Source organism: Lynx rufus, unplaced genomic scaffold, assembly GCF_022079265.1.
Source record: "Lynx rufus isolate CCGP_SWC_20201006 ecotype Redwood Valley unplaced genomic scaffold, mLynRuf1.p SCAF_7, whole genome shotgun sequence".
NCBI lineage: Eukaryota > Metazoa > Chordata > Mammalia > Carnivora > Felidae > Lynx > Lynx rufus.
Window position 1 is genome coordinate 117,402,248 of NW_025814889.1, and position 12,497 is coordinate 117,414,744.

The window sequence follows — 12,497 nt, forward strand, 5'->3', positions numbered from 1 at the left end:
AAAAAGATACACTGAACTTCTTTAAAATGAGAAGTCCTGGGATTCCTGGGTAGCTCTGTCAGTTTAGCATCTGACTCTTGATTTCAGCTCAGGTCATGATCTCATGCTTTGTGGGTTCAAGCCCTGCATCGAGCTCTGCACTGACGAGAAGCCTGCTTGGGACTCTCTCTGCCCCTCCCCCACGTGCTTGTGCGAGTACATTCTCTTTCAAAAGTGAACTCTAAAAAAAATAAAAAGTCTTGTGTATCAAAAGGATGCTTTCAAGAAAGTAAAAAACCCACAGCACAGAAGAAAATAACTGCTAATCGTATCTCTAATGAGTCTAATGTCTAGAATATATAAAGAACTACACAGCTTTATGACCCAACTCACCACCATCAACAACACAATTTCAAAATGGGTAATAGACTTGAATAGAGTTTTCTCCAAAGCAAATATACAAATGGCCAATAAGGACATGAAGAGATGCGCAACATCCTTACTCGTTCAGGAAATGCAAATCAAAAAAGCACAATAAGATACCAAGTCATACGTACTATAACGAATATAATAATTTGTTTAAAAAAGGAACAGAAGTGTTGGTAAAAATGAGCAATTAGAACTCTTATATATTACTATTAGGAATGTAAAATGGTACAGTCATCATGGAAAATTGTTTGATGGTTCCTCAAAAAGGTAAATATAGATTATGCATGACCCAACAATTCCACACCTAGGTATTTAAGCTCAAAGAAATGAAAACAAGGACCCAAACATATGCTGGTACACCCATACTCAGGACAGCATTATTCAGAAAAGCCAAAAAAATGGGGAAAACTCAGTGTGAAATCAACAGATGAATGTTTAAACAAAATGCTGCATATTCACAGAATATTATTCAGATATGAAGAGAAATAACATTGTGATACATGGTACAACATGGATAAAACTTGAAAACATCATCTTAAGTGAATGAAATACGACACAAAAGGGTGAATGTGGTATAACTCAATGTATATGAAATATCTACAAAGGCAAATTCAGACACAAAAAGTACAGGCCTACCATGGGTGGAAAGGCATGTAACTCTTGATCTCAGGGTTGTGTGAGCCCCATGTTGAGTGCAGAGATTACTTAAGTAAATAAATAAAAAAGAAAAGTACAGGCATACCTTGGAGATACTGCAAGTTCAGTTCCAGTCTGTTGTAATAAAGCAAATACCATAATAAAGTGCATCAAGTGAATTTTTTGGTTTCCCAGTACATATAAAAATTATGTATAGAGGCACCTGGGTGGCTCAGTTAAGCCTCTGACTCTTGATTTTAGCTCAGGTCATGATCCCATGGCTCATGAATTTGAGCCCCGCATCGGGCTCTGCATCATCAGTGCAGATTCTCTCTCTCTCTCTCTCTCCCCCCTTCTCTCTCTGCCCCCTCCCCTGCTTGCGCGCTATCTCACTCTCTCAAAATAAACTTAAAAAAAAAATTATGTTTACGCTATACTGTAGTCTATTAAGTTGTACAATAGCATTATGTCTAAAAAAAACAGTGTGCATAGACTTTTGTTAAAAAATACTTTATTGCTAAAAAACTGCTAACCAGCATCTTAGTGAACTTTCAGTGTGTCATAGTCATTTCACCAGTGGAGGGTCCTGCCCGAATGTTGATGGCTCCTGACTGATCAGGGTGGTGGTTGCTAAAGGCGGGGGGGAGACTGTGTTGACTTTTTTTTTTTTAATTTTTATTTATTTTTGAGAGAGAGAGAGAGACAGACAGACAGACCGTGAGTAGGGGAGGGCCAGAGAGAGAGGGAGACACAGAATCTGAAGCAGGCTCCAGGCTCCGAGCTGTCAGCACAGAGCCCAGTGCAGGGCTTGAACTCACGGACTGTGAGATCATGACCTGACCTGAAGTCGGACACTTAACCGACTGTGCCATCCAGGTGCCCCCCTCCCTGCCCTTCTTTTAGACTGTGGCGATTTCTTAAAATAAGACAACAACAGAGTCTACTGAAACGATGGGGTCTCTTCCTTTCATGTCGTTTGATAGAATTTTACCCACAGAACTTCTGTCAAAGCTGGAGTCATCTTAAACCCTGATACTGTTTTATCAACTAAGTTTATGTGATATTCTAAATCTTTCGGTGTCATTTCAACAATCCTCACAGCATCTTCACTAGGAGTATATTCCATCTCAAGAAATCGCTTCCTTTGTTCATCCACAAGAAGTAACTTCCCATCATTAAAATTTTATCATGAAACTGCAGCAATTCAGTCACATCTTCAGGCTCCATTTCTAATTCTAGTTGTCTTGCTATTTCCACATTTGCAGCTGCCTCCTCCACTGAAGTTTTGGAATCAGCTTCTGCCAAATTCCTGTTGATATTTTGACCCCTCCCATGAATCACACACATGTTCTTAATGACACCTAGAATGGTGAATCTTTTCCAGAAGGTTTTCCATTTATTTTGGCCAAATCCATCAGAATCACTATCTATGGCAGCTATAGACTTACAAAATGTATTTTTAAGGAGTATGACCTGAAAGTCCAAATTACTCCTTGATCCATGGGCTGCAGAATTGATGTTAAGAGGCAAGAAAACAAAATTTACCTTGGTTGTATATCTCCATCAGAGCCCTTGGGTGACCAGGTGCATTTTCAATGAACAATAATATCTTGAAAAATTTTTTTCTAAACAGGCTTAAAATATTCAGATCATGCTGTAAACAGATATGTTGTCATCCAGGCTCTGTTGTTCCACTGACAGAACATAGGGAGAACAGATTTAGCCTAATTCTTAAGGGCCCTATGGTTTTCAGTATGGTCAATGAGCACGGCTTCAACTTAAAGTCATCAGCTGCATTAGTCTCTAATAAGAGAGTCAACCTATCTTTTGAAGCTTTGAAGCCAAGCACTACTACTTGTCCTTTTTAGCCAGGAGAGTCCTAGATGGCATCTTCTTCCAAGAGAAGGCTGCTGTGCCTACATTGAAAATCTGTTTAACATAGCCACCCCCATTAATTACCTTGCTAGTTCTTTTGGATAACTTGCTGCCGCTTCTACATCAGCACCTGCTGCTTCATCTTGCACTTGTACGTTATGGAGACAGCTTCTTTTCTTAAACCTCATGAACCAACCTCCCTTAGCTTCAAATTGTTCTTCTGCAGCTTCTTCACCTTTTTCAGCCTTCACAGAATTGAAGAGAGTTAGGACTTTGTTCTGGATTAAGCTTTGGTTTGAGGGAATGCCGTGGCTGATTTGATCTTCTACCCAGACCAATAAAACTTTCTCCATATCAGCAATAAGGCTGTTTCACTTTCTCATCATTTATGCGTTCACTGGAGTCGCTCTATTAATGTCCTTCAAGAGCTGTTCCTTTGCATTCACAACTTGGCTAACTGGACCAAGAGGCCTACCTTTCAGCCTATGTTGGCTTTTGACATGCCTTTCTGATTAAGCTTAAATCATTTCAAAGCTTTTGATTTAAACTCAGAAATGTGTGACTCTTCTTTCACTTGAACACTTAGAGGCCACTGTAGGGTAATTAATTGTCCTAATTCCTGTACTGTTGTGTCTCAGGGAATAGGGAAGCCTGAGGAGAGGGAGAGAGATGGGGGAACAGCCTGTTGGTGGAGCAGTCGGAACACACAACATTTATCATTTATTAAGTTCACTGTCATACATGGGTGTGAATTGTGACACCCCAAAACAATTACAATGATAATATCAAGGATCACTAATCACAAATCACCATAATAAATATAATAATAAAACTCGAAATATTACAAGAATTACCAAATGTAGCACAGAGACATGGAGTGAGCAAATGCAGTTGGAAAAATGGCACCCACAGACTTGCTCAATGCAGGGTTACGACGAACCTTCAATTTATTAAAAAAACACAGTATCTGCAAAGCGCAATAAAGTGCAGTGCAGTAAAATGAGTTATGCCTACACATTAAAGGTTACGGGGGGCTGTGGGGAGGGGGAAGTGGGGTGGTTGCTCTTAATGGGTATAGAATTTCTATTTGGAGAGATGAAAAATTATGGAAGAAGACAGTGTAAATGCTGTACAATACTCTAATCAATGCCACCAAATTGTATACTTACAATGGGTAAAAAAATGGCAAGATAAACCAGCCTCAACCTCACGAATTGTCCTGGGCCCAAACGACAAATTATTATAACATGTTAACAAGTAGTCTTTCAAATATAATAAAGCACCAGATAGAATGGAACGACTTCTACACACCTAGAGTGACATATTCAATGTGTGTTAATAGCATCATTTGGAAGGAAAACAAAAACGCATCCTCTCTTACCTTTAAAACCATGTCAGTTTAAGATGAATCATAAGTGTTCAAGGTTCAAAATCTCTACATTTCAATTCTCTTCATTGCAAAGTTTTCAGGATCTGAATGGTGGTGCTCAAGTATCAAAAAAAAATACCAAATTCCTTAATAAAATGAAGAAACATCCCTAGGACTTCCTAGGAAGAAGAATTTTATATAACTACTGGATATATTTTTTCATGTTTTATCTGCAAGAATATCAAACTTATGGATAAATATATAAAATTTGCAAAACATTTTTGTAACCTATAAAATGAAAAATGTGACAACTTTATAATTGAAGAGTGCTATCCTATAAAATTATGGTAGAGATTACTAAATGAACAGCCAGCACAAATATAAATTAAATATCATTACTGACACAGTGAGACTTCATTCTCTTAAAAATGAAACCCATAAAGGAAAATGATCCCATTCTGCACAGCCTTCTTCCCCCAGAAAGAACGGTGACTCAACAAAACCACATTTTAACAACATGAAGATCTTGTTATTATAAATTTCAAAACAAAATGGAGGAATTTCCACATAATATTTATAACCTTCAAAGTACAATATTAATACATGTCTGTCAGTTAGAAATAACAGCAGTTTGTTAGGCTACAGGGTTTAACATAAAACCAATTTACAAATGTGAAAAGCAGTAGTGGTCCAATATTCACCATTACACATGAATCTGTTTCTTCCAGAAAATTTTTTTTAAAAATTAAAATTTCTGTCTCATGAAATATTAAAATAACACCCAAACATGCCACAATCACTATTCACAAATAAAGTTAAAATGAAATATACAAAAATTCACTTAATACTGTTAAATAACAATAAACTACAAGATTTCCTGAACAGAAATGGTAGGACCCCTGAATGTTTTACAGTGAATATCAGGAAAAAAATTAAGTTATGATTATTTTCATGATATATAAGCCAAAAATTTACATGACCATTTCAAAATATACCAATTAAGATTTGTAGTTTGTAAGATGCACTAAACAAATAGTCCTTAAAAGTTAACACAAATGCTTAAAACACTTACCAACATCAAGGCGTGTTTATGATGTTCAAAGAGATGCATAATTGAAACTGTAATATTTACTATCTCTGATAAACACATTGATACCTACAATGCTTTAAAACAATCCTCAGTTCTCCTTTCTGTCATTTGTATTTATCATGGCTCATTTCAAAGACATATTACAGCTTTTAGCTGATTCCAAGTGAATGTTATTAAAACACACGCATATAGACAGCCCCCAAATGAAATAAATGGCTCCCCCCAAAAGTATCATCCTTTCTAATAAAAGAACTGTATTTAAAATGAAAACAAGACCTCACATATTTCACTGGACTTGTATGGTTTAGTTTTAACTAAATTAAAGCACAATGTAAAATAGGTAAGTGTATTAGTATACACATATCCAATAATATGCAGTAAATATTTCTAAAATGAGGCAAGGTAAAAATAAATAATTTTGGTGCTTTAAATTACTGGTATCTAATGTGAGATCCCCATGTCAGGTATTCACTTGCTTGAATCAACCTCTGCATCACATGCTTTTCTAAACATGATGTACTCATCAATTTTTTAGCTACTCTATTTGCTGATGTTCAATGAAAGATTATACAGCATGAACTTAGAGTGTTCAAGATGGCTCACTTATTTTACTGTTAAGCAAAGCTAAACTTACATTCCAGGAAACACTGCAGTTTAATTTTAAAAACAAACAAGAAATGCAGCAGTAAAACAATTCATGGGGAGAAACAGATGCATTCACATCTAATAAAGCCACTGCAACTTCTTCAGGCATTTAACTGTTGTGTTAAATAAACAGACAGTAGTTATTTAGCAGCAATGATTCCGCAATAAATAATGCACTGTGTTTCTCAGTCCTGCACAAAAATTGCAGCTACAGTTACATCAATAGCTGTAACCTACTGGCTCTAATGGCAGAGAAGACCTTAAAACCAACTGTACAAAAAAATTGTCACACTGTGACAACAAATATAAAAACAATCTGTAGGTCTGAAATAAAAAGACTCCACTGTGAAGAGGACAGTGTAGACAAACGGAGATTCCAAGTCCACCAAAAGAAATAATTGCCTTCAGATCTGAGTCCTTGATTGATAAGAAAGGCTGGGGGCTGGGCTTGAAACCATGTTATCAGACTTAAAAGAGCATGCTCTGTCTTCTGTTCTTCCCATGTCCTAAAATATAAAGTCATTTTATGAGGCAGTTCAAGGTTCAGTTTTATCCCACATACAGTATTTGGTGACTCTAGGAAGCTAATGTTCCCACCAGCAAAAACTAATCTTCCACGTAAGAGTGATCAGCACTGTCTGAAATGACCCTTTTGTTGATGGGGTCAGTCTACAGCTTCTATGCTTCGAAGTGATGAACCTGATGACTAGGGAAGCATAAGATGTGTCTTCTGCCTCAGGTACCAGGAATGGCGTGTGCAGTGATCAAGCCAGGCCACTTGTAAAAGGTCTTTGTGCCATCTGCAGCTTTCAGGATCCCTGACTTGACTGAGTCAGATTTCTCTCTGAAGAATTACTGAGCTGCCCACATCATACAGAAAAGTGAGTACGTGCAATGCTAAACATACAGTTGTGGAATGCACTGTACATTGGTTTTTACATCAATAATTTTACTGATCAATTTATAAACCAAAAACTTAGTTCCACGCAAAATTTCATGATCGACACGTGAAATGGTTTATGACAAACACACCTGTCTCTGGATAAGAAGAATTTCGAAAACCCGGGTCCTTTTGCAACTGAATCTCTTTCAAACTGAATATTGATACACCTAAAACGCACAGACAAAAACTATCAGGTAAAGGTCTGACATTATTAAAACAAATATAATCCAACTATCGACAGAATTGTTTAAAAATGTATACTGATTCAACATGAAACATTTATGCTACATTCACAAGGTTACAGCCTTGAACTATTTTTCCCCTTTGTCCCAATGTTCTGAGTAGAAAATCAAACAAAATAATCTCCCCTCAGAACTTTTCCCCCACAATTCTGCTCTGAGTCACACTTCCACTATATGTTTCTCTTCGAGTATGTACATACAGACAGAGAATATACACTGTCTATTTCTAGGACCTACTGGGGTTGGGGAGACCTAATCAAAAGGCATTACTTGGTTTTTATTCTCTCTGCCTTTACCTGTCTTCTTATGATGGCATGAAGGTATCAGGGCCTCAGACTATCTTCAGATTTTCAGAGAAAAATAAGAAATAGGTTTGTATAACCATAATTGCCTACCTCAAATTGCCAACCATAATTGCCTGATATTAACAATGAAATGTAAATATCATCTTAAAAACACTTGTAATTCTCTTTTCATTTCCAATCTTTCTTTTTCCAATCTCTTTCTCATTTCCAATCTCTGCCAGAGAGGTAGTCTTTCATTAAAAAATATCCAGTAAGCTCTAAGTTAAAAGTCTTAAGGATTCTTGATTCCAAACAGCAAATCTCAGTTCCTAAATATTCTAATTCTCCATTCACCTTACTCAGTTTTAAAGCAAAATGTTGAGGTAATTTTTAAAAAGGATCTTATAAGTAAGATGAAGCAGTCACCTCAGGCATGAGAAATCAGCTCTTTTAGTGACTAACAATATGCTCACCACTGTCACGAGGATAGTAAAGTTAGAGTGACCACAGCAAAGAAAAATCATCTTTATATCTTGAAAACGAAATCTACTTTCACAAGGAAACAATCGTATGTTTTGGTTGTGCTCCATTACTCTTTGCCTGAAATCTATTTTTAGAAACTCTGAATCAAAGAAATCTAGATTGGGCCTAATGACAATGTCTATCATCAGATGGCATTTTCCAATTTAAGTCCAGTAAGATCAATAACCCATGTCTAAGTACTATTGATTTCTTACAAAGCAGTGGCAATGTGCTCAGTGTTAAAAGAAATAAATTAAAACATAGGCAAAGAGGACATACACCTCCCTTCAAGGAATTCTGATGTACTTACAAAAAGAGTTAAAATTTTAGGCTTAAAAAACAACAATCTCTTCCCAAACCCCTAATTTACCACCCAGTCTCCTACCCTGGACAAATGAAAATGGGAGGAGGGGACTTTAGAATTTCTCTTACTTTCAGGTAAAGCATGTATTCTTGGTCCCAGACTTCGAAAGTACACATGCTTCATGGCCTCTTCTGCTGAAACCCGTTTCTTAGATTCGTACTGTGAAAAAGCGAAGAACTGCTTCATTAACTTTTTCTCTAAACATCATGAGGGGAGGTAGATTAGCATGTAGAGCTAATAAGATGATTTAATACAATGACTGTTTTTTAAGAACCAACTTGGATTACACCAGATATACTCTAATGTGAGTACTACTGCGATTATGTAGTAATGACTTTATCTAGTTCCAAATTTCCAAGATGAAGTTAAATCTTCACTTTTATAAAAACTTGGACTTCCCGTATTTTCTTAAGTGATGAAAAATTAAAATACCTGATCTTTGGTGTTACTTTTCCTCATGAACACCAAAGTATCATTGGAAATATACCCAATATTTTATGAAAGATATTATTAAATTACCTACTGGATACCCATTTCCCTTTGTTCCTTGATGAGATAACATAAATTTGTATAAGGTGTCCATGCTTCCAAGTCCAACAGACCAACATGAACCATGACTATTCTAAGTTTAGGCTAATTATGATAATCTTGCTCCCCAATTCCCACCCTGTCTTACAATTAATGTTCTGGCCAACGAGACTTATGAAGAAGCCTTGCAGGGGTTTCTGGAAAAGCCTTTGCTTTCCAGATACAAGAGGACTATTATGGCTGACACCCTTATCCTCTCTTCTTCCTGCTTTGAATAGAAGATATGAATGGTATTTGTAGGTGCAGCAGCCTGTAAGGCAGTAAGTATAAGGAAAAGAAAGAGAACATAAATTACAGACAACATGCCCTTGACATAGTTTTGGTGCCAGAAGGTGACAACCTCAGACCATTCTAGGGCACAAGAGACCCAGACACATTAAGTGAAACCATTATTTATTATTATTATTATTTTATCTAAGCATATGATTTAAGCATGCCAGATACTACCATAAGTAATCTTATTTAATGGTCATAACAGATATTTAAGGGAGGTATTCCTGATCCCATTCTACAGATGCAGAAACTGAGGCTTAACAATTACAAAGATGTAACTTACCTGAAGAAATTTTGTTATCAACTCGATTCCTTCAGAGTCTAACCTAAAACAACAAAAAAGTGGCAATTTATTCTTTTATCTTAGCTGACAGTAACTTTTCAAATAAAACTATTTTCCAAGTGTTTTAATCTGCAAACATTAAGTGCTCTACAATAACCACTCTTTTTGCTTTCAAAAGACTCAAAAGTGCTACACTTAAGACTTATCTTGCCACTTGTTCAAGAAGAAAACAGAAAAAACTAGGTTCCAATTCAAATTTTCCATAATGAAGAACAAATCAGATTACTAAAGATTTTTTTTAAAAAGCACTATTCTGTCTCAAAGTAATCTCTATCATCAGGATAGCTTAAGTAAAGTGTATCATTTTCATAGTGTTCTACGAAAGGCAAGCTACAAAAGCATCATTTTCTTATTATATAGGTTAAAAAAGAAACAAGTGACCCCAAAATGTGTCACTGTGGTTCACAATAAACACAGATGACTCATTCAACATATTTTTACACAACAGTCTACTAAGAACTAGGTACTAGAAGCTATGAAGTTCAATTTATTTTTTTGAGACAGAGAGAGTGCGAGGGAGAAAACACCTGTAAATCAGGGAGAGACAGAGCGAGAATCCCAAGCAGGCACCATTCTGTCAGGGTAGAGCCCAATGTGGGACTTGAACTCAAGAATCATGAGATGGTGACCTGAGCTGAAATCCAGAGTTGGGACGCTGAACCAACTAAGCCACCGAGGCACCCCTATAAAGTTCAACTGCCTCAATAACATCATAAAACTTAATTAAAAGTTAGAGCTACACATGTAGAATTTAAGAAACAAAACAGGTGAACATAGGTGAAGAGAAAAAAAACTAAGGGAGGCAAACCCTAAGAGACTCTTAACTATAGAGAACAAACTGAGGGTTGCTGGCGGGGAGGTAGTTGGGGAATGGACTAAATAGGTGATGGGCATTAAGGAGGGCACCTGTTGTCATGAGCACTGGGTGTTGTATGTACATGATGAATCACTAAATTCTATGCTTGAAACCAGTATTACCCTATATTTTTACTGGAATTTAAATAAAAACTTAAATAAATCAATACATGAAAAGTAAAAAAAAATTAGAGCTACAAAACCAATGAAGCTGTCGATAAAGACAGATAATTATAGTGATGATATTCATATAATGAGCAGTAGAGTAGAGGGTTTGGGGACTATCTTAATGGGATAATCTCTTGATCAGAAACCATAGGTTCTATTTTGCACTGCTTTTCACTGGCAATATATTTTCCCCAAGTGCTCTTGATGGGTTCCATGGATGCTATGGCCTAGACATTTTCCAGACTCTTCTAATCCTTTGTAGTTTGCCATTCTGACAGACATCCAGAGCTCCTTGGGCACAAACTAGGGGTTAAGGTCATGGAGAACCTGCTTTAAAGAAGAGCTTCAACTTTCTGCACTGGACATTACAATAGAAGCAACGTACAAATTACAAAAATAGGATTTATGCTACTCAGAAGGAAGAGACACACAAAAAAAGCCCCGCACATATTATTCTTCCTAAGAAAGTCTACTTAGAATGTTATTAGTTGCTATAGTAACAATAAGAACATCAATTCACATAAGTACTTTAAAAATATTTTTGGTATCTGAATTTGTTTTTCTACTCTCTCTAGCTTGAGAACAAATGGAATTAGAGCAAGTATGTTATACTGTCAGCAATGAGAATGGCTTTGATTAAAATAGACATTGACCTTATTTGGTACCTGGGTGTACTCTTTGATTTTTCTAAGGAAAGATGAAAAAATATAGTCAAAGGGGTTATTCTCTGCTACATACTGAAAATTTAATAATTCCATAAATAAAAATTTCTGACTGACATTTTAATGGGGGTTTTAAATGGATCTGGGGATAGATCTGATAAGAAATTTTAATGAAATGGCCAAAATTTAGGATATAAGGGTCAGAAAGAGTTTACATTCCTCAAATACAAATTAGGTCATTAACATTGGCCAAATACTGACAAGTCATCCTGTGTCCGAGTCAAGATTTTACTTATAACACTTCCTTAGGTTTTTTTAAGTAAATATAGAATAATCCCATACAAAGCAAAACAGAAGTTTCATCATGGTCTTCATGGTATTGAAAAAGATATTAACCAATGTCTTCTTTCTGAGAAACGAAATAACCTACATAAACTCTAGAATTCTAATACAGTTGCTTTTATATTCATTTTATTTATAGCTCAATTCTGTGATTTACATATCTTGATCTCTGAATTATAAAATTAATCTGACACAAGGGAGGAAGAAATTCAATTAAATTAGATTCTAAGATATTTAAGAACTGTATGTATTATATGTATTTTTTCCTAAACCCATCTGTGGCTAATGCTTCAAGAGAATGGAAAGAATCAAGTGGGTTTTCCACCCTTTAACGTAAAGAAAAAGAGGGGCGCCTAGGTGGCTCAGTCGGTTACACGTCTGACTTCGGCTCAGGTCATGATCTCACTGCTCCTGAGTTCGAGCCCTGTGTGGGGCTCTGTGCTGACAGCTCAGAGCCTGGAGCCTGCTTTGGATTCTGTGTCTCCCTCTCTCTCTGCCCCTCCTCTACTCAACGCCTGGTCTCTCTCTCTCTCTCTAAAATAAACACTAAAAACAAAAGAAAAAAGAAAAAGAAAAAATACCTGGGTGCATGGTTAATGAGAGGCTGTGGTTTGTATTTTGGAAAGTTGTAGTTCTTGAACTCGTCATTTGAAGAAACACCCGGCCAAGTTTCCTGAGATGGTGTTCCTGAATTAAAAAAAAAAAAGTATTTATAAATATATAAAAATGTATATATATATATATATATATATATATATATATATATATGCAAATATATATAAATAAGGACAAATGAGAAAGTGTCTTAAAGAACACTTTATATTTAGTAGATGATTTGACTATTTCAACTGAAAGCAAAATGACAGAAACAGTAAACACATATGGACC

The 12,497-nt window shown here is 36.1% G+C and overlaps 1 protein-coding gene across 6 annotated transcripts in view; it reads right to left on the reverse strand.

The window, feature by feature from the left end:
* Positions 1 to 4,795: 4,795 nt before the first annotated feature.
* The window catches only part of CDK17 (cyclin dependent kinase 17), a 110,914-nt gene continuing 103,212 nt past the window's right edge, over positions 4,796 to 12,497 (reverse strand). For 5 of the 6 annotated variants that reach the window (XM_047067259.1, XM_047067254.1, XM_047067255.1 and 2 more), the window contains 5 exons: positions 12,191 to 12,296; positions 9,523 to 9,565; positions 8,447 to 8,537; positions 7,056 to 7,133; positions 4,796 to 6,529 (listed from right to left, as the gene is read on the reverse strand). In XM_047067259.1, the coding sequence (XP_046923215.1) occupies positions 6,492 to 6,529; positions 7,056 to 7,133; positions 8,447 to 8,537; positions 9,523 to 9,565; positions 12,191 to 12,296 (356 nt within the window). In that variant the 3' untranslated portion in view covers positions 4,796 to 6,491. Of the gene's footprint in view, positions 6,884 to 7,055; positions 7,134 to 8,446; positions 8,538 to 9,522; positions 9,566 to 12,190; positions 12,297 to 12,497 lie in introns of all 6 variants that reach the window. The other variant, XM_047067260.1, reaches the window with a different exon arrangement.